General features: G+C 45.0%; 1 protein-coding gene across 1 annotated transcript; it reads left to right on the forward strand.

Annotated features, from left to right (window-relative positions):
- The first annotated feature begins 292 nt into the window (after window positions 1-292).
- LOC148454317 (ciliary microtubule-associated protein 2-like) lies at window positions 293-22133 on the forward strand. Its single transcript, XM_088461051.1, has 10 exons — window positions 293-437; window positions 7592-7679; window positions 8175-8333; window positions 8411-8533; window positions 9101-9236; window positions 9303-9446; window positions 18418-18585; window positions 20166-20294; window positions 20667-20788; window positions 22043-22133. Exons 5-10 carry the CDS (start codon window positions 9195-9197, stop codon window positions 22131-22133), a joined length of 696 nt encoding a protein of 231 aa, XP_088317177.1. The 5' UTR covers window positions 293-437; window positions 7592-7679; window positions 8175-8333; window positions 8411-8533; window positions 9101-9194.
- Window positions 22134-22878: the final 745 nt, after the last annotated feature.

A 22878-nucleotide genomic window follows, 5' to 3' on the forward strand; every position in this document is an offset into this window, starting at 1 on the left:
CACAGGCAGCAGCTTCTATAGCACAAATCCTCCTCCCCAACGCATAAAATTGGCTGGCAGCAAAGTGTTAAACACATAAATTACATACAGTACTTGAAGTTGTCTCTGTCTCTGTCCTCTCTGTCACCCGTCCACTACACCCCACGCTGATTGGATAAGGTCCAATGGTGGGGGTGGGACAAACTTTAAATGACAGGCTACTGGACAAATGATTGCCTGTATAGTGGTGAGTGGACTTGTGCTGTGTGTACACAGGAAGGGAAGTAGAAAGGAATTATGCGTTCCACCTGCACATGGATTCTACTTCCCTATGCTGAGTCTGCATGCTGCATCTGGTTAGACAAGCAACCTGCCAGCCAGGGAGCCCAGCAGCCAGCACCAGCCAGGGAGCCCAGCAGCCCGCTTACCAGTGACAGGGCCCAGCAGTCTTCCAGAAAGTATAATTATTCCTATAAAAAGGAGGGGAGCGGGAGGGGGGGCGCAGGTCCTTTACTTTGCCAGGGGTGCTCGGACCCCTAGATACACCCCTGCGTTAAGTAGATGGCTGAAATGAGCCCAAGGTATTTTAAAGGGGAGATAGACAATCATTTATAAAGAATAATAATGCCTACAATAGATAATATGGACAAATAATGTTTAGTAATTGAGTCCAAAATGTGGCAAAATATATGCAATAATGAGAATGTGACAACAGTGGGAATCACATAGATTATAATTGAAATGGCACCAGAATAATAGCAGCATCAATTATAGTAATAGAAGTTGCTTTCAAGTAGAGAACTGTTCTATAATGCCCAGATGTCTCCTGATAAAAAAAAGGTTTACACGGTACAATATTGGTGTAAGTCATTCATGTATAAGCAGCGCAAGAAATAAAGGATAATACTCTGTATTAAGTAAACACACCCCTATTTGCACTTTGGGCCTGATTTGTTACTGATCGCAACTGCGATTATGCACGAAGACGGCCGATTGTTGCGTTTGCATTGCAGTGCGCAAATGTCACTGCGATCGGACTGCGATCGCAGTGACTACACAGGCCTATAACAGAGTGAGTGTTTGGGAGTGGTGATTCGGGGGGTGGTCGGCAAAACTCAGACATGCCAGTGCATTTGAACGCCATTACAGTGGCGTGCATAAATGCCACTTCGATGGCATATGCAGCTTGGGATCTCACTGCGTGCGATGAGGTTAGCAAATTCTGACCTTGTGCAAGTGTGCGTGAGGGTCTGATGGTACTCGTTGCTACCGATGATTATGCAGATTTGCAAAGTATTATGGATGTGAGTAAGGAGAAGTGGTCATCCTTATTTTAGGCTGCGATGGCACTGAGATTGCAAACATTAGCATATTTTCGCTGTGCAATCCGTAATGAATCAGGCTCTTTGACCCTCCACACTGTTCCAATAGTTTGGCATTTTGACATTACACAATGACACAGTCCATTTATACTGAACTCTACCAATAATGATGTAAATTTGCCTTGATGACCTTGAAAATACACTTTGAAAATTTTTAGGTGAAATGCCAGTTTCATGTTTGGTAAACAGCGAATCGAATTTTAAATGGAAATATAATTTTTTATGTTGTTGATAAATGTGCACTATTTCCCTAGAGTCTATGTTTCTAAAGCATCATATACGGTTCTTTTACCAAAATAAAATGGGCAGACTAGATGGGCCAAGTGGTTCCTATCTGCCGTCAAATCCTATAGTGTATTTTAGCTAGTGGCAGGATTAGCAGTATGAAAGCTCCCACCCATGTTAATACATTTAAACGTGCAGTTGCAGATATGTTATGCAACTTAAAATTAGAACTAAATGTTTATAGAAAAATAAAGTGAAATTAAACCAACTTAGAAAAATATTTTTTTACCATGAAATGCTCTAGTGCTGTCCTTCTGTTGAGATCTTCCTGTCAGGTGTCATACAACAGGGCACAAAAAGCATTTTAAAAAATATATTTTTTTGGAATAACCGAAAAACTGAAATATGGTCTGGTAATTGATGTATATAATACTGCACCAACACTCATGAAGGGATACACCATAGTCTCCAGCTGAACTCTAACTTCGCACTATAGGGGCTTTATTTACGTAGTGGCAGGTTTTATAAGCTGACACTTCCAGGGCCGGCGCTTCCATTAGGCAGCTGCCTAAGAGCGTCGGGACCTGATGGGCGGCCCGCTGAGGCTGTCTTGGAGAGAGGGCATTGCCTTCCCTCTCTTAGAAGCCACTATTGCAGGCTGAGACCCGGTGAATCCCAGTGGCGGCGCCCATTACACCCGCTCCCTCCCACCCAACCGCGGAGAAGACAAACTAAACAGACACACATAGAGGGGAATTCAATTAGAGGCGAAAAGCCATATTCACCTGTTTTTTTGTGAAAAATTTGCCTAAAAAAAAATTCGCCAAATTCAATTCCAGGACAATTTCGCCTAAGTGGAAACAATTCTCCAAAAATGATTCTCCAATCAATAGCTGGTGAAAAGAAATGCAAAATCTTTATTTTGGGGTGTAAACGTGGTGAAAAAACTCAGACCCCTTGGGACAGCCCACCAAAGGACAAATCTGCAAAAAAAACAGAAACAAAAACCTAAGAACACCCCAAAAAAGACATGTCATTTTTGGGGTGAGAATTTAAAAAGTGGGGGGATAAACATTAAAAGTATCGAAATAGACTTCTTGGGGGTCCCCAAGTATGGGTCAGGGGTTTTTGGGATTGCAGGTGCATGCAGCAGGTGGATTTTTCACGTTTTTTAAAAGTTCACTTTAGAGACATAAAAACATGCTAGCACCCTTTTCAAGCACCCCAAATTTGACTGGTTTACTTAATTTCACCAAAAAATACAGCTTTATGCCATTCTTCACCACTTTTACAAAGACGCTAATAGCAAGCAATTTACACAACTTAAGTACCCAAAATAGTCTTATTAGGGCTATTAGTACACATTTATATTGATTCCCTAGGTTAATATATCTTTTTCTGGGGTACAGACTCATTTCCCCAATTCTTTCAGTATTTTTCGCCTGTTCCGCAGTCGCCTATTTCCGTTTTCGCCTGTCTTGCAATTGAATTAGGCGAAAAGCGGGGACGAGCATGGAATAAATTCGCCTCTGAAACAGGCGAATGAAGCGAACAGTCGGACAGGTGAAAACTACACCTCTACTTGAATATGGCTCACAATGCTAGAGGCTGCGGCAGCTGCCTGGGTCCTGTGCCGGCGATGTCATTGGCCGGCCCAGTCTGCTGCTCCGCCTCCAGTCTTCAATGTTCCCTGAGTCCTGGTGCTATGTATGCGCCCCTCCTGGACTGATTCCGGGGGTGGATGGGGGTGGATTGGGCTGCCGGGACGCCAGGTCAGTTCACACTCAGCCCGCCCTTCAATATCTGATCCCCCTCCATGCGATCAGGCAGCTGGATGCTTGATGGAGTTGAAAAAAAAAAATGGCTGACGGAGCCTTTGCTCTGTCTCTAGCCCCTGCGCCGTCAGCCTCAGACTTCAGACCAGGCAGCAGATGTAATGCAGCACTGAGCCAGGCTGCCAGCGCCCAGCAGCAAACTGCCCAATATTATTGTACAGTACTGCAGCACCAGGTAGGCACCAGCAGAAATATATATAATTCTATAGTGTCCTGTGTGGGTGTATATATATATATATATATATATATATATTAGTGTCCTAGTGTTCACTCTAGCTCCGGCGGCAGGCAGGGTGCCGGAGCTAGAGAGGGCAACGTTGTGCGCGCGCCCAAAAAGGGGGTGTGTGTATAAGACGCGTCCCCTTTTCGTCATACTTGGGGGCGTGCCCGGCACTTACGGACACGCCGGGCAGCCCCCAAGCGCTGCAGAGAGGGAGAATAGATGCTACCCGGCGTCTATTCTCCGGCGGTGACTGGGTCACCGCACATTTCTCCCCCTGCGGGACACTGCGTCCCGCGGGTGAAGACGGCACCCGCAGGCTGTGAGGGCAGGGCGCTTTTTGCCCTCCTGGAGGGCAGGGTGCTATTTGCCCTCGTATTATACGTGTGTGTGTGTATAGATATATATAAGCAACAACTCCGGCACTCCTTCACGCAGTGTAACTTGGACAAACAGCCCACACCTTGCTCCGGTGCCTTCCTTATTAGGAGGACAGCACCCCCAATACACACTGTACAAAAAAATAGGCAGCACTCGGAGACTGGATAAGACTCGTGAAACCCTCAGCCGAGGGACTTTTAATCAATCATAGGTCGACCTTTCGGAGTCTTGCACCCCTTCCTCAGGACAGCAGAATAACACAATACAAACAAACAGACATATTTATATCATAACTACTCACCACTAAACAGGCGCCATGCACACCTGAGCTCCGTCCAGCAGCCGCACTTCCGGTCGCGGCAAGTCCGCAAAAACCGGAAGTGACGTCACCCGGGCGGGACCCAGCGCCATGGCAACCTGCAATAACATACACAGTGCGATCGTGAACAAACTTAGTCATTATCATAATGCAATAGATCCATAAAGTGTATATATCTCAGCACATGTACACTGTGTAAAAAACATAAGATCTGCGTACAAATATCATGCACAGAAAGGATTATACAAACTTTGTTGTGTATAAAAAGTGATACTTACAAAAAGTGTAAAGTGAATACACATACATATAAATACTCAAATAAAATACACATATTCTAACGTGGACATATAACTAAAGATAAAAAATGCATTAGTAACACTATAAAAAACATTTTGCCACTAATGACATTGCCTCTTATTGTCATCAATATGACAAGTAAAAAATCAATACTACATAATGGAGAAATGGAGCCATCTAGTGGGCAAAAAAACACCACTACTACCAAATTTAAATGCATATACAATCCTTAATGAACATATTCATGTCATAGAAGATCCACAACATTGGCATATAAAGCCATCCAAAATTACACAAATTTATAAGAAATTAATAAGACCCAAAGAGTCATTTAACCCTCGAGGAAAAAGAGTATCCAATCTACAGATCCACTGTGTCTCCAATTGCAGGAGTTTCCTTCCTCTATCACCACCCCTTAGTGACAAGGGTACATGGTCAATAATCTTATATCTGAGGGTCGCTATACTGTGTTTGTTATGCGCAAAGTGGCGTGCTACCGGTTGTTCACTACCATTAGTGGAGATAGCTGTTCTAATTGCCGATCTATGTTGAGCCATTCTGATTTTAAATTGGCATTCAGTTTTGCCTATGTAATATAGGCCACATGGGCATATAATAACATAGATGATGAATCTAGAGGTACATGTCAAAGGCCACTTAATTTTATATCTTTTCCCCGAGTATGGATGGAGTATGGTATCCCCGGTCTCAAGATATGAATACGTCGTGCACCCTAGGCACTTAAAACATCCATCTTTACGTGTCAAGAAATTGGGCTTAGGCATAGGTTTTAAAAAATTTGTCACATCAGTTTTAACCACCAGATCTTTGATATTTCTCCCTCTGGTATAGCTAGGTAATAGTTTAGTATTGTGCAAACACTTTAGCTCTGGATCAGATGTAATAATGGGCCATAACTTCTTAGCTCTTTTGTTGGTATATTTGCTCTTAACATCGTATTCATGGACCCATGGTAGCTGATTTAGCTTTTTGTCCTTAGGATCAATTCTCAATAACTCTTCCCTACTCAGACAATGCTTTTTGTCTAGCCTTAATCAATTCTTCCACCGGATACCCTCTCCTCTCAAATTTTTTAGACCTGATATCTAATTGTCACTTCCGGTTTTTGCGGACTTGCCGCGACCGGAAGTGCGGCTGCTGGACGGAGCTCAGGTGTGCATGGCGCCTGTTTAGTGGTGAGTAGTTATGATATAAATATGTCTGTTTGTTTGAATTGTGTTATTCTGCTGTCCTGAGGAAGGGGTGCAAGACCCCGAAACGTCGACCTATGATTGATTAAAAGTCCCTCGGCTGAGGGTTTCACGAGTCTTATCCAGTCTCCGAGTGCTGCCTATTTTTTTTGTACAGTGTGTATATGTATATATATATATATATATATATGTGTATGTATGTAAAAATGCGATGTCTGTCAGAAAACAGCTACAGGCGGCACTCCACGGTCTTTATAAATGAAGAAAAGTGACTTTATTCGCCAACGTTTCAAGACCTGGGCGGTCTTGTCATCAGGGTGTAAAAGTGTGACAAATAAGGAAGCTTACCTTAAATAGCGGTGTATTAACAATGGTGTCCATGAACATCCTCAATCCTGAATATTCAAAATATTCTCCAGTACAAACAGGAATTAGATAATCAACTTTTGGACACTGCAGTATATGAAAAATTAACATATGACCCTACTTTAATATATAAGTCGGAACTGGATTCCACTTTACACACGGCGGTACTTAATCAGCATCTAAGTTCTAATCTGCTAAACAACTGGTGCAACCATTTCCAAGAGTCCCGGTGATTTATACAGTCCCCCCCCCCCCGCAGTAGAGAGAGACTTAACAAGAATAAAAAAAAAAACCACTTACCTGAAAATCCCGCTCCTGGTCCCGCCGCTGTCCGCTCCTCCGGCCGCTTTCATGGGAGAGACGTCGTCATGACGACTTGTCTCCCATCACCCACTGCGGGAGCCGGAAGATGGCTCCTGCAGTGGGAGCAGCAGCAGCCGCTGAGAGTCTGACAGACTCTCAGCCGCTGCTGATTACACCAAACACGCAGCAGCCGGCTCCGGCGGCTGTGTGTTTGGCAGTGTGTAGCGCTGACCGAACTCCGTCCGGTCAGCGCTACACTTGACTCGGGTATAAGCCGAGGGGGTACTTTTTCAGCACATTTTTTGTGCTGAAAAACTCGGCTTATACTCGAGTATATACGGTAGATCACCTGTGCTCAAGCATGGATATCCTTAAAACATGGACTGTATGGCGGAGTTTGGGAACCTCTATCATATGGTCAGGAAGCAATTAGTTACTTATGTAGAATCAGTCATGGTTTGCGGTCACTGGGCCTGATTCATTACGGATCGCAAATCGGCCGATGGTACGTACTTCGTATGCATTGCAGTGCGCGTACGTGAGTTAGCATTGCGATCGATACAAAGCCATCACAGACTGAAGGACAGGAGGGTGTTTGGGGGTGGTGATGGAGGAGTGGCTGGAGAAACGTTGGCGTGCCTGTCCGTTTGAACGCCGTTGCATGGACGTGCATAAATTGTCCACTGCGACGGCATACACAGCTTGAGTACTCACTGCGTGCAACGAGCAATTTATGAGTAAGGTCATACCTGCTGTAATTGTGCGTGAGGGGCCGATGTTACTCGATGTTCCCGATGTATACACAGCACTGCAAGGTATTACGGATGTGACATAGCGGTAGTGGGCGTCTTTATGTTGGCTGTGCGACGGCATTGCGATAGCATTCATTAGCATATTGTTTCAGCACACCTGTGTGCGTAATCGCAGCCGCGATTGCAATAGTTATCCGTAGTGAATCAGGCCCCACTGTTCTTTAATGTTTACACACTTTTTAGCCACGAACCAATGAGTGAACAACAAATACATTTTTTTACATAAATAGTTACATTTAGATTTTCTATCTTATCCCATAGATTTGATGTATCTGCGGTTTATCCTGAATTTAAGAAACCTGGTTCCTACACACAAGTACCTTACTGCAAGAGGGCAACTTCAGAGACAGTGAGTACATATATGATACACCACTGGCTAAGAAACTCTAAAGAACATATTTCATAAAATATTAGGAGGGGAACATGCAGTAGCCAATGGCAACTACATAAATTAATTTGTGTCTCTAGAGTCCTGTAAAGTGATATCTGGTTGGTTGCTGTGGATTGAAACAGTTCATGCTCATTGCACCATGTTATTAAATAAGATCTAGTTGATGAAGTTGATTTTAGATTCAAGAAAGTTTATGAAAGATGTACAGTTCAAGGCTACATCCGAATAACAATAATGTCCTTTTAGAGGTCACAGGACACCACTTACCCCCTCTGTCCCTCATCTACCTAAGCCTCTGTTGATTGCAGGGCTGTATTTTATAGGGTAAGACTGGTTTTCTCTATATGTTTTTCTTGAGAAAGAAAACATTTTTCACGTTTTTTCTTATTTTTAAGTAAGAATGTGAATGTTGGACATAAATTTTATCTGTAAAAAGACTGTGATTTAATCCAGGCAAGACGTTTAGGGCCTGGAACCTATAATCCCTATAATCCTTTCGTTCTGGAGTGAGTTGCATCTACGCCTGGATGGAAAAGAGCAGAAGAAACAGAACGGCTGACTGTGATGCCACATGTCCTGTACAAGGAAACATGGGAGAGGAACCGTTTGCTGGTGAGGTGAAGCTGTAATTTACACTCTGGGAAACATGAATCAATTTTCTGAAACGTTTGTATGCTTGATTACTTTAGAAGCAAAACATGGGGCCGGGTCGATACAACATAAAGTCATTTCTGGAGCTAATGGAAAAGAAACCTGCCAGCGTGCGAGGACTGTGTAACACTAAAGATGTGCGATTCAAGGACGAATTAAAGGTAGAGCATGTTAAACAGTGATAGAGGAGTTCTAGGAATATGCACAATGATCCTCTACAGATTGTGGGTCAGCCAAACTGTAGGCTAGTTCTAGGTACACACTGTGCATTTATGGGACCGATTAACCAATTCCCAGCCTAGTGCTGCCGGCGAACGGTCACAGTAATATAAGCATGCCCTGGCAGCGCCCCCTCTGTTTTACATGGTAGCTTGACCCGACGCTGGCGAAGCAAAGTATTTCCATTTTTGCATGTCCCCGTTGTCGGGTACAGTGTAACGCAATCTGAATAAATTACAGTAAGCTGCCATCTCCATAGAGATTTATAGGGGCGGGGGTAAGCCTCACAAACTGATTTCACTGGTGCTAATCTGTTAATAATGTAATAAAAGCACAGAAAAGTCCTTTGGTGAAAACACCAGAGAAAGGACTTTTCTCATCTTAATAAATAGACACCTGAATCAGTTCTGTACCCCCTTCCTGGCAGTGTGTGAATGATGTCACATGCAGATGAATGTTTGCTATGTGATCTATTTTGTTCATGATTCCTGTTTCTGTCCTCCACACAGAATTGTACCCCAGGACCTGGAACTTACGGCAAAGCAGGGAATCCACACACTCATAGAAGAGAGGGCTTCAGAGTCTGCCAGCTCCAAGGGTATAATGGACAGCGAAACGACTAAATGTGGCTCAGCAAGCAGCAATGTAAGTGATTATGGGATGAGAGGGGCCGTGTGTCATTGCTTTCCTAATGCACTGCTCATATTTCAGGAATGTGTGCCGGGACCAGGAACCTACAACCTAAAATGCTCCATAGATGAAACCTTGAAGCACGTTGTGGGTAAAAGAGGACCTTATGACCTATTCACCGGGCCAAGATCACAGCACATCCTGTACGGACACTTTGCTACACCTGTAAGTATGCTACAAAGTGGAACGCTTCCATTAGAGGTCATTGAATGGAAGATGCTGACCACATATAGTATGTACATGTATAAAACTGAATATAAGAAATTAGGGAACCAGTATATGACGAACGGTACAGGAGGTATACAATAGTATATGCCTGTACTTTTTTATTTTCAATTATTATATAAATGGTATACTTCTCTTTAAGTATTGTTTGTGATTTATGGCTACCATGTAATGATCACAATATTCCCTTGTTTAAAAAAATAAGAAAAAGCAATCTTCTCTGTTCTGTGGCCAACTTGGAAATCCAGAAGACTCTGGGCCTGATCAGAGATGGGTGATAATGCACAGACTGCGACTCTGCATGCAGCGGCTGTGCAATAATATGCTTATGCCACAGGTGGCGTCTAGTTTAAAATGACGCCTACTGTATGCATTGCAGATCCGAGGGGTGCAGCATCGGCTCACTCTGTGGGAACATCTGCCATCTGAGTAACCCTGTGTTGCAAGACGCAGACACTGGCCACGGCGTGCCTCAAAAATGGGGCCGACACATCTGTTTTCAAGACCACCCAGTCCCCAAACTGCCGCAGCTTGTCATTCATGTTGTGGCTTAGGGGGCACTGCTAGCGATCTCTCAGAACGAGATCTGCACATGCACAGATCTCACACCATTGGGTTTGCGTACATCTCTGAATAAGGAAAATCTGACCATCAGGAGGTGAGGTTGAATAACTGCACCCTATACAATACAATACAGTACAATAAAATACAGCCACCCACAAGATTTTATGACCTCTTGATCAAAGACACTGCAGGGGTGGTAAATGAATAAATTGTATGTGGAAATTGCCAGATTTGGCCAACTTTATCTGGAGAAACTTGTAACATTGTAGGTCAAATTGGTGTTATTATTGTCCCACTTGGTGCAGTTATGGGTGGAATGTCTATAATTGTTTACGATTAGGGAACTAATACAGAAAACATTTGAATTTGTTTATTTAAAATATATTTATGCAGCAGGCTCCATAGGGTATCCACAGGGTTACCTTGGGTTATAGTCCTGGCTTGGCCATCGGGCACCACACAGTTAACTTTGTGCTCCCAGCATGCACTGGGCCACCCTCCTATAACCCCGCCCCCAGGCCAAGGCACCTCAGTTTCAGTTGGTACCCGGCCATAGTCGGGTCACTGCATGGGGGCTGCTGGCAAAAACAGCCCCGAAGTTAAGAAGACTGCAAGTGCGGCTAGTGGGGACAGTCCAGCGGAAGCCCCCACTACCCCACCTACACCCCTGCTGGCGCTGAGCCACCGGTACTGAACCAGGGAACTCTGCAGGCTTTTCTGGGGGTCCCAGCTAGCAGGACTGTGGTCAGGTGCACAGGGAGCAACAAGGTAAGCACAGGGGGCGTCTGCGGACGGAGCCCACTGTGGCACAGTCCAGTGTCCTCAGGGCTGGGGGCTACCTGAGGGGTGCAGGTAGTGGAGCCAGGTACTCATCCTGCGCTACCACTAGACCACCAGGGATATGGGGCTGGAGCATTAAGGAAGCGCTCCAGCATCCTGAGGGTTAATGGCCTGCCAGAGAGGGTGCTTTTCCGGTTTTAGACTATGGGAAAGACCCCTCTCTCACTGCACCAGCTGCCTTTCTACTGAGGCTTGGCGCGCTGGTGCTTGGGATCCTTCCCCACGGCTCCGCCTACAGAACGCACGGTGGCCATCTTGGATGCACAGCAACGCTGAGTAGGAATGTGGAGCCTGGGTCCCCCACCATCCTACCTCTCCTACAGCTTAATGTTTGGTCAGGTAGCGCTATTCCCACTTCAGACTTAGCATCTGAGTGGTTGATGATAGCGCTGTTAGTGCAGGCATTTATTTCTGCACAGTATGTGACTTTATGCTAGCAAAGCTGTATATTTTCTTCTGTCATCCATTTTTACTGTCCCTGTTTTCTGCTCTGTTCTACCCTAATTGGTGCACACTACTGTCAGGGTGGATATTAAACCTCACAGTGGGTAGTGTTTTACTTACTGTAAGGGGTCATATACTAACATATCTGGTAGTGAGGATTCCGCACATAGTGCTACCCCCGGTTCACTGTTCCAGGTGTAACATGTGTGGGGGAGGGAGAGTTTCCGCAGGATGGGATATGCAGCACTTGTTTGTCCCTGCCTGTCACCCCTGTAGTGGCCAGCACGTCCCAGGAGCCTCCTTGGGCGGCGCTTAAACTAGCTGTTAAAGCCTTGGTAGGGCGATTGTCCGCTCCTCCTGCGTTCCATCAATTGGGGTTCACGCATCAGGCGGCAGTCCCTTCCCCTGTACTTGGGGCACCGGGGCAGTTGATGGTGGCACAGGGTCCTCCTCCTCAGAGGCTGTCCCAAGAGGAACCTGCCTGGGTGAGCACTCTGGACCTGATTCAGACCCGCTCGCAAGCGCCGGCTCTGACGTGCGCACGCGTGAGACCCGGCTAGCGACGGGCGCTCCGTTGCTCCGGGTCTTGCACCAAAACGGGGCGGCTATCAATTTTGATCGACAGCTCGCACCATTTTGGAGGCGTGGCGGGGGGGTGGCTTCACAAACTGAGGCGTTCCCAAGCGAACGCCTGCCGTTTGTGGGTGGCCCCACTGACATCACCAGTGATGTCAGTGGGAGAGCTTCCGGCTCTATTAGAGCCGGAAGCTCTCTGAGGCTTGCGTCCACAAGACCCTACCACAAGCCCCGATGGTCGCGATGGCCTGGCCGGTCGCAATAGCTGTGGGTGGTCACCCACAGCTATGCGAGTTGCCTGGAGGCCGCACAAAAAAAAAAACGCCCTGAATCAGAGCGAGCGCTCTTTCAGAGCATCCGTCTCTGAATCAGGCCCTCGGTCCGCCACAGTACAGAACTTAACGGACGTTTTGCAGGTGCCCGCTCTACGGCCTGCTGAGAGACCATTAGTAGCGCCACTGTTACCACATTATGACGATGATGATGTCAGATGAAGGGGAGCTCCCGGAATCTGACTCGGAACGACCCACTTAAGCGGTTGAGTATAAGTGCAGGATTTATGTATCCGGGCTAATTAAAGCTTTCCGCAGGGTTATGGAGGATGACTGTCTCCCTGAGACTGCATCGTCTTACGCATACTTTAAAAGGTAAGGCGTCAGTTTTTCCTCTCTGGTCAGCTGGTGGACCATATGGAGGAAGCGTGGAAATTCCCAGGCAGAATGTTTCAGCCCCAAAAGAGACTCATATTCTTATCCCTTTGCAGAGGATTACTTCACTAAGTGGGACACCCCTCCTCAGGTGGATTCCCATGTGACACGCCTGATTAAGAGTGCAATCTTACCCATGCCGTCTATGTCCTCATTTAAGGACGTTTCGGACCGCAAGGTAGAGATTTACTTAACATCCATTTACTCTTTGGCCGGGGGATCCGCCAGACTGCTCATGGCGGTCTGTTGGGTGGCTTGGGCCATGGAAAAATGGGCTGATGCTTTTTAATCGTCATTCTCCTCTGATGCTTCTGAGGAGCAGACGGTGCTGGTAGTATCCGTGATTCTGCTACTTATATTAGCGAAGCAGCGTTGGATGTTAGCCTGCTTACTTCCAGGATTTCAGCAGCAGCAGTTTCGGCTTGCCGATCGTGGTGGTTACGTTCTTAGATTCCACGTCTGCATTCAAAGAAGGGCCTGGAAGGCTTGCCGTTTAATGGTCTGGTCCTCTTCGGCCCAGACCTGGATAAAATTGTAAGTACATTGGCAGCTGCAAAGTCTGCATGTCTGCCATCGCCTCAGGCTCCGTCTAGGACTGCTACTTAGGCTGAAAAGACGATCGTCCTCAAGGTAAGCAGAAGGTGCAGTCTTTTCCCAGGCCATCAGGAGCCACCAGGAAGACACCCTAGTCCAAGAAGCGACCTTGGAGTGCTGGACGCCTTGTCACCAAGCCTAGGGCAAACTCTCAGCATGAGTTGGGCCTCCCCTTGGGGAACCCCAGGGTGGGAGGCCAACTTCTTTGGTTTGCCCAGCACTGGTGGATGATTATCACAGACACCTGGGTCAGAGAAGTGGTTTCTCACGGGTACACCCTCTCCTTCAACAGAAGGCCTCCCCATCAGTTTTGTTTCCTACACTCCGGAGGTAGGCCTTCATTCCACAAAGGCTCTGGAAATCCAGAAAGTGGTAAGTTCTATGCTCCAAGACGGGGTCATAGTTCCAGTCCCCCCGTCCCTCAGGGGGATGGGTTCTTATTCCAATCTCTTTTTGGTACCAAAACCGAACGGTTCTGTCCGTCCTATTCTCAACTTCAAGGCTCTCAACAAGTCTCTGAGGGTCCCTCGGTTCAGTATGGAGACTCGACGTTCCATTATATTAACTATGGAACCTGGGGATTTCATGGTGTCCCTGAATATTCAGGATGCCTACCTGCATATCCCCATTGCTACGGCTCCTCAGAGGTTTCTCAGATTTGCTGTATTGGATCACCATTACCAGTTTCAACCGCTGCCGTTTGTTCTTTCCGCGGCTCCGCAGGTGTTCACCAAGGTAATGGCGGTCATGGCGGCTCGCCTGCGGTTACAGGGGGTTCGCCTGTTACCTTTCATGGACAACCTGCTTTTCCTAGCAGGGTCTCCGGAGGTACTTCGCAATCATCTGCAACTGACAATATCGGTGTTGCATACTCACGGCTGATCGATTGGAAAAAGTCCTCACTGATGCCATCTCAGAGGATGATGCATCTGGGAGCACTGTTGGACTCTCAGCAGCAGAGAATCTTCTTTACAGAGGAGAAGATCTCAGCCCTACATACCAGGTTACGTTCCTGTCTCCAGGGTCGCCAGGTGTTCATTCACTTGGCATTGAGATTACTGATTTCCATGGTGTCGACATTCGACATGGTGGAATATGCCCAGTTTCGTTCAAGACCTCTACAGAGGCTGATCCTCTTCAGATGGGATGGATCACATGGTCGGATTAAGGATTCTGCCTTTGAACCTCTATACACCCCTGCCTATACCTTCTGATATCCTGCCTATAAACCTCTAAGGACGACGCTATTTTGCGTACGCAGTTATACAGTAAATAAAGACTCCAGACCTAGAACCTGTGGTTCCAAAGCACAAAATATTATTCAAGCAAAAGTACAGTCAGTTACACGCTAGTTATAAGTACAAATTTAGCGCAAAGGAATTATACAGACCCAAGTACAGTTATACATACGCAGCGCTCTGGACCAGATGTAGGCATCAGCAAGAAACCCCTCGTCAATCAGCATTCAGCACGAAGACTCGAAACCCAGGGTCAGAGCACACATATTTATACCCTCCAGAAATAGACAACACAATAGAGAAGTTTGTTGCTAATACCATTGGTCCTAAAGGAGAGGGCATATGTTACAAGGCATTTAACAGGTTGGTTCAAATATACACAGTCCAGCCTCTAACAACTGGTGGTCTCTGGTTTCCCACCTCATGCAAATCCTAATGGTTGGTCATATAATGTTCATTTTGTTGCTTGAAGTCTCTGCGGTCCATAAGTTGAGAATGCCTGTTGCGATCTCTACATCGATGTTACCGGAATACTGTTGAGAGAGTATGCATCAGTACAATACCAAACATGGCTTACTTATCACATATAAAACCTTAGTTACAAAATAATCTTTATTTCATAGCAATTATAGTAAATGTGCATACTTGAATCTTATACCTTAAAGCTTTTGGAACCTTGTATGTGAATATGTAATGTGTGAGTATGTGGGGTTTGATGTAAAGACGCTAGTTAGGTTTATCTGATTTGGGGCAGATGTGCACGCATGCAGCTAATAAACAGCGTTCGCATGCAGGATATTGTGCATTCGCTACTGAGCGTCATGTTAGCAGCTTAACTGTGCATAATGTGTGGTGTTCATGCATGAGATTCCATACGGCAGTGTTCATTCCAGGAGTACTCAACTCTGAAGCGGACTTCCTCAGTCGACACGATGTACATCCAGGGAAGTGGTCACTTCACCAGGAGGTCTTCCAACTCCTGGTGGACAAATGGGGTTTTCCAGAGATAGATCTCATGGCCTCCAGATACAAATGCAAGCTAAGAGTGTACGGGTCCAGAACAAAAGACGCAGAGGCTCTCCTGGTAGACGCTCTGTCGGTTCGGTGGACCTTCCAGTTTGCGTACCTGTTTCTTCCTTTCTCCCTTCTTCCTCGGGTATTGAAGAAGTTCAAGCAAGAGGGAGGCATGATCCTGCTGGTGGCTCCAGTGTGGTCGGACGTCACTGGTACTCAGATCTTCAGAGTCTCTCCATAGACGCTCTGTTGCTGTTTCCTCAACGTCCGGACCTGTTGTCTCAGGGTCCTTGTGTTTACACGGATTTGAGTCGTCTGTCTTTGACGGCGTGGGTCTTGAGACATCCATGCTTCGGAAACCTGCTTCTGCCAGGATTTACCACAGGGTATGGCATACCTTCTTTGAATGGTGTCGCCCCAGGGGGTACGATTCCCAGGTATTTCGGATATCCAGGGTTCTGGCTTTTCTCCAGGCAGGATTAGATAAGGGTCTTCGTCTAGCCTCATTGAAAGTACATGTTTCCGCACTGTCTGTGTGGTTTCAGTGGAGGATTGCTCCACTCTCGGATGTTCGCACCTTTTATGCAGGGTGCTCTTCGCATACAGCCTCCCTTTGTGCCTACTGTGGCTCCTTGGGAATTGACCTCCATTTGAACTACTGGGCTCAGTGGATCTCAAATGGCTCACAGCTAAGACTGTGTTTCTCCTGGCTATTGCTTCCGCCAGGAGGGTGTCAGATTTGGGGGCTCTTTCTGGTTTTTCACAGCAGCAGGGCAGTGCTTCGGACTTGCCTTGGGTTCCTGCCTAAGGTGGTCTATAGTTTCCACATTAATGGGGAAATTGTAGTGCCGGCCTTTAACTCACAAGACCTTGTGGTACGAGCTCTACGGTTTTACCATACCAGTTCCCTTAGGAAGTCGGACACTTTGTTCGTCCTCTATGGTTTCCATAAGAAGGGTTGGCCGGCCAACAAGCAAGCGTTGGCCAGGTGGATTCGCATGGCGATTTCTGAGGCTTACAGTCATGAGGGCATTCCTGTTCCGCCCTCTGTTACTGCTCATTCTATGAGGTCTGTGGGTCCATCATGGGCAGCTCCTTTCTGCACAGGAGCGCCCCCACCGTTGAGGATACTGCTTTGGGAACTCCCAAGGTATCCCTGTGGATACCCTATGGAGCCTGCTGCAGAAAATAAGAGAGATGGTAAGAACTTACCTTTGTTATCACTATTTCTGCAAGGTCCATAGGGTTCCACAAGGAGCCCACCCTGTCGCCCTGTGCTTCATATGGGTCTGGTTCTGGTCACCGATTTTCCGTCTCCCTGTTGTGAGAATGTGATTCTTGTGTATTCCAGACTTCCTTCTCTCTTTTTCTCTCCTCCTATGGCCTTGGCTTATTACTGAATTGAGGTGCCTTGGCCTGGGGGAGGGGGACCCAGTGCATACTGGGAGCACAAAGTTAACTGTGTGGTGCCCGATGGCCAAGCCATGACTATAACCCAAGGTATCCCTGTGGAACCCTATGGACCTTGCAGAAATAGAGATATCAAAGGTAAGTTCTTACCATATCTCTTATTTTATATTATTTATATATATAATAATCTCACAAGTTTCACACTATGGGGCCGATGAGGGGTTGAATGTAAGTTGGATGCAGTTATACGCTACTGTGCGCACAGGAAACTAATGTGGTTGATCACCTGTTTGCAGAGCTGTACGCATTTATTTATTTACATTTAGAATATATAATGCTACGCTTTACAAAGAACAATTCAGTCCTTCACTGCCCCAATGGTTCTTACAATCTATGGTCCGTATCCCATGAACATACATACACACTAGGGTCCTTTTTTATCAGAAGTCAGTAAATCTACGCTATGTTTTTTGGAGTCTGGGAGGAAACTGGGAGAGCCGAAGGCCTTGGTCAGGAACTGAACTCCTGATCTTGGAACTGTGAGTCTGCAATGCTAACCACTATACCAACTGTGCTGTCCCATCTGTTCAGCCCACTGTCCCTATGCATTTGCTCGCTTTCATAGACACCATTGTTATGAATGCACCAGTCTGATAACCGCCATATCGCTGTGTACACACTACTCTGCATAGCACGCAATTCTGTTGATAGGCCTGCGAAGCGGTCATGCGACTGAGTTGCATAGGACTCAGCTATGGAGCATACACAGCACAAAAACACTCAGAAGCCAATTGCAAAACAAAGTTACGTTCAAATCTGCATCGGCCCTTACATTGGGTTTCCTGTTCTTTGGAGAACTGGACACAAACTGCCTCATCTTTTTTGCATTTACTTTATAAGCATAGATACTGTTTTACATACCATGCCTACCTATAAGATTAGTGCTTTGAGTGGACATCAGGGACATGAATATCCACAGGATTTTTTTTTTATGCAAAACTCGGCCTTTCTGCTATCAGTGCTGCTACGCCAATCATGTGCACAAAATTCTACTAGGGTCGACCAACAACGGCTCTGTTATCCATGGCTAATGGTTTCAAACCATCAGTAAGAAACCATCAATGATTGAGCCATCAATGGTTTAACTCTGCGCATGCGCTGAACACAGCCGGCATTAGCCATTTGGATTTTGCCATTGATGTTCACCATTGGTGGCCTCCGATTGACGGTAAAACTAGTTATGATCGACATCAGACCATCGATGGTTGCCAATCATCAATGGTCGATGGCCAACCCTAAATTCTGCTTCTAGTATTCCTGATTCAATACAGATGGAGGTTAAAAATATGACTGAATGTGCTAATAGAAGTGTATGAAATATATTCACAGTGCACATGATATAGCTTCAGAACATCACGTGCTAGACTCAACCCACCTACATTCTCCCAAAAAGGCAAAAACAAGTGGCCAGAATATGGTGGTTATTCTGTGTGTGTATTTATGTCTGTTTCATTATATCCCTAGGAATGTTATCAGACAGAGCTAGGATACTTTGATGCAAAGTCATTCATTGAAGATCTTGAAAATGATCAAAAAAAGAAACATGGCAAGTTTGGAACAATTCATCGCTTTCCAAAAACTCCAACGGACAGGATATTCTACAGCTCGCTTGCCCACTGTCTCCGGCCACTTGTCAGTATTCAGGATTTGATTATCCAGTACAAACCATTTGCAGGATGTCTGCTTCAAAATCTAGCCTGTATTACCATGGAAACTTGGATGGGTGTGAATGTATACAAATGCACCCTTTATGCAAATGTACACAACTATGGATGGGCCATATAATATGTTTCCATTACTTAATTGCATATTAAGACTTAGCATGATAAAATAGTATTTTGACTCCTGGCTGTAACAAGTGTTTTGTGCACTAACATTCCTGTAAGCTCAGAATTTGGGTTTAGTTGGCTGAATCCCATGGATCTAAATGAATCCCAAATGTTTGAGTTGCTGTTAAGGTCCATCCAAGTCTCCAACAGAATCCTGAATTTGATACATTCCTTAATACAAAATGTATGTACTGTACATATAGAACACAGCTTTCCAGAGCTGGTTATTTAAAAGGACTGCACATACAGTATGTTAAAGATGGAAGGAACTGAGGGGCTAAATAAGGCATTGGAACTGCTGTGCTGGTGTCTATTGGGCAGCATGAATCGTGCAGAAATGATATATTGGGGAAGCTTATACTTGGCCATCCCACTCTTGCGTCTCATATATAATTATAGTAGCCCACTGATGCTGGCTGGTGATCACGTACTTTCATGCAAGTGCTACACCACATATGCTACATAAAGGTAAATGAAGACACTAGGGGATATATTTAATAAAGTGAGAATTTTTAGAGGTGGATATGTTGCCCATAGCAACCAATCAGATTCTACTTAACATTTAACTAGAATCTAATAGTTAGAATCCGATTGGTTGCTATGGGCAACATCTCCACTTCTAAAAACTCACTTGAGTAAATGTACCCATTGAGCCCTATTATGAGTATGTTCCAATGCCGATATTCTCGCATTGGTCAATGTTTTTTCAACTTTGCATGCGTTTAAATTTCAGCTTGAGCGTCCCACAGTATGTGGGTACAAAGTCGCAGGACCCAATGATACCTTTGCATGGAATCAGAAATGTATTGGGCATTCCTGAACGGTAACTGGGAGGTGGCTCTTCTGACACAGGAAGATGCATCTTATGGGTGTGTTATGGGAGTTTTGCGGGTGTGTCGCAGGAGGGGTTTTGGAATCAGATGCTTAATTGCGTGCATTGGAGGCCACACTCTGACGGAGAATCTGCACCTAGCAGTGACGCACCAAGCAGTAATGTAGCACCTACAGATGCACAAAGTGGCTGTCTCAGTCCTTGCACATTCCTGCGCACGGCTGTACACCAAGTGCTTATTGTAGAATTAGCATAAAGTCACAGGTGAGACTGTGACAGAAGAGCGCAAACACGTACGCCACTTTGTCTGGCTCAGAATCAGTCCCTAGAGGGAGCAATAAAGTGCACATGGTTAGTGGGGTGATCTGTGACAGTCCTCCTAGTGACTAGCTTCCAGTATCAATACTAATGACACCTAGGCAATAACATCTGCAATGTTTATGTACGCGCAGCAAGAGTTCTTACAGGAAGTGTCTGTGCGGCCTGTTATGCCTGTGTTATACTAATATACTGTGTGTCACTGCATCTTGATCTATTGTTTTTCATGATAGCATTCCCCAGGTCCTGGTTCCTATGATGTAAAATCAGTGTTCGCTTCTGTGAGGCAGTCCTCGGTTCCCTTCCTGACCTCTGCTAAGCGATTTGACAGAAAGTCATGCAGAGTCCTCTTTGGAAGTAATGTAAGTTTATTGTGCATAGAATATAGATGTTCTTTTTATTTCTGCATTACTGGTGCTGACTCGGCCTAAGTTAGCTCTTCCTAAGATTTTGGGTTGCTCTGCACAAACTTACACAGTAACTCCCTGAGATCTATGGGTATTTCGCACTCACATTTACAGCAAGCTTTTTATTTTTTTGCTTTATAGTATAAAAATAGTTTCAAATACTTTTAGCATTTTCCTTCTGTTCGCCACGTTTATGAATATGGACCCTGAATTAGTACTGTCTTCAAATTGAAAGCTTATGTCTTAGACAGAGTATTAGAACCTCCGGATTATCCAGTCCCCTTGTTTCTCACATTCAGTTAATCTACTGTACTTGTCACATTGCAGAACCCAGTCGGCGTTGGTCGATACGATATCAACAAACCCACAAGTGGCAAAACTTACCGATCCGCATTTCTCTCAAAAACCGCACGCTCTTTCTCTGATCGGGAAAAAGAAAAAGCTTTCAAGTGAGTTACAATTTGGTTCTTTTGCATTCAATGGTTAACATACCCTAGTACAGTGGTTCCCAAACTTTGTTTGGTACATGGTCCCCTTAGGTCCTCAGCATTTTTTTCACAGCATCCCTAGGCCAGGGGGGAGCTATTTACTAAGATCAAGTGCATTCCAATCAGCTCCTAACTGCTGTGTTTGAAAAATGACAGCTAGGAGCTGGTTGATTGGTACTTTAGCTTTGTCCACTTTATCTCCATCTAAAGCTTAGTAAATAGACTCCTCCATTAGCTTCGAGGTTCTGTTGGAACCTTGTGCACTAATACAATGTGGGTCCTATGACGGGAATTCCTAACACGTTTTTTCTTGCACCCCATAGAGGTGCAAGCAAGAGTAAGCTAGACTTTTCATCAGTAATAACCTGCTGTGTGCACAGTTGGAACTTCATACTTAAATGAATCTCCCCCCAAAAAAACATAGGGGGAATAGCTGGGATGAGGGACAATGGGAGATATACCCACAAAGGATTGACAGAGAAACAGGTACATATTACATTTTGGAGATAGAGAGGGACAGATAGGGACACAGAGAGGGAGCAGAGATGCACACAGAGGATGTGACAAACTTGGGTGGGTGGACCAAAGTCAGGGCTGGACTGGTGAAGAAGAGACAACAATGAATTCTCCCATCAGGACAGGAATCTGTGCAGAGCGCTCATTCACCCTTGTTGTATTGGCAGCAAATATTTGGTGCTCATTAACCTCTTCTCACTTTGCTGCACAGAGAAGGAGGGAGGAGAAATGAGAAGACAGATGGGGCTGTACAGCACAGCCACACACAAGTAGTGCAGCCTGTGTAATTGGCTGCACTCTGACGTTCTAAGGCTAACAGGTAGCACATGGCCCAGCCTACAAATATGGTGGCCCAAGTAATTTATTTGCACCCCAGGTACCACAGAACCCAGTTTGGGAACCACATCCTTAGTATAATATATACTAACATGTGATTAGCAACCAGTGGGCTCACTGAGGCTAAAGAGCTCTAGATGCTGCCTTTAATTTATTCAAACTGTACTAGAAAAACTGATTGGTTGCTGAGTTACAGCAACTTTTGTGTTCTGTTATCTGTGCATCAGTCTCAGAAATGTCCCCCTCAGTAGTGTATTGTTTATACATCCTCTTAACATGTAAGTTGTGCCCTACAAGAAGATGGACTTGAATTCTCATTCTGACGGCCATTATATTTTCTAATTCCACTGTTTGTTGTTCTAGGGAACGGATCCAGAGATCACACAGTACTTTGCCTGTTCAGCCATTAGTAGCACCGGCTAATGGTCCTCTACTACAATCTACTACTACATGAGAGAGAGGATGAGGCTTACCGGACATCATTTTGGCTGAGAACTTGAAATGATGGATAATCTAATGTTTTATGTGTTAAGAGGAACTGTGGGAATTAATCATTAACATCTTAATGCAAAAATCTGTCTATTGCTATTAATTGCACACGTTACTCATTTTCATCAGGATAATTGTTATATATAGTGGTCTGTTTCTTATATGTTCCAGGAGATATTCAATAGTTATTACCTCTTGTTATTTTATGAAGCACTCCCAGGTTTTCCAACAGCTCAATTCATAACACTGTCCTTCAGTGTAATTGAGGGATTCAGCATGGATGGGTAAATGAATTAGAGTCCTATGAGGGAGTAGTCACTGCTGTTATCTTTCAATAATAATTGTTGGCAATGATATCCCCCTCCGATTAAATAACTTCACCATTGACACTATAACAGATTTATATTCAACTCATAGGGTGCTACCGCTAATAACTACAACATGATCATGTTCAATGAAATGAGAAAGGAAGTTATACTATGGTGGTGTACATAAGTAACCCACTAATTATATACTGCAATACAAATTTTAATGATATATTAAATAATAATATACTAAAAGCCCAACAAACAAGAAAAAGAGGTAAACAAAGGAAAGCCATAGTAAGTTTTTCAGCGAATAGAACTCACAGTATTATGCTTTAACACACTAGAAGGATCCAATTTTAAAACCACACTTTATATACATGAGTGCCTCCAACTTGAAGTATA

This window comes from Taudactylus pleione, unplaced genomic scaffold (genome assembly GCF_031769625.1).
Source record: "Taudactylus pleione unplaced genomic scaffold, aTauple2 ptg001008l, whole genome shotgun sequence".
NCBI classification, from domain to species: Eukaryota; Metazoa; Chordata; class Amphibia; order Anura; family Myobatrachidae; genus Taudactylus; species Taudactylus pleione.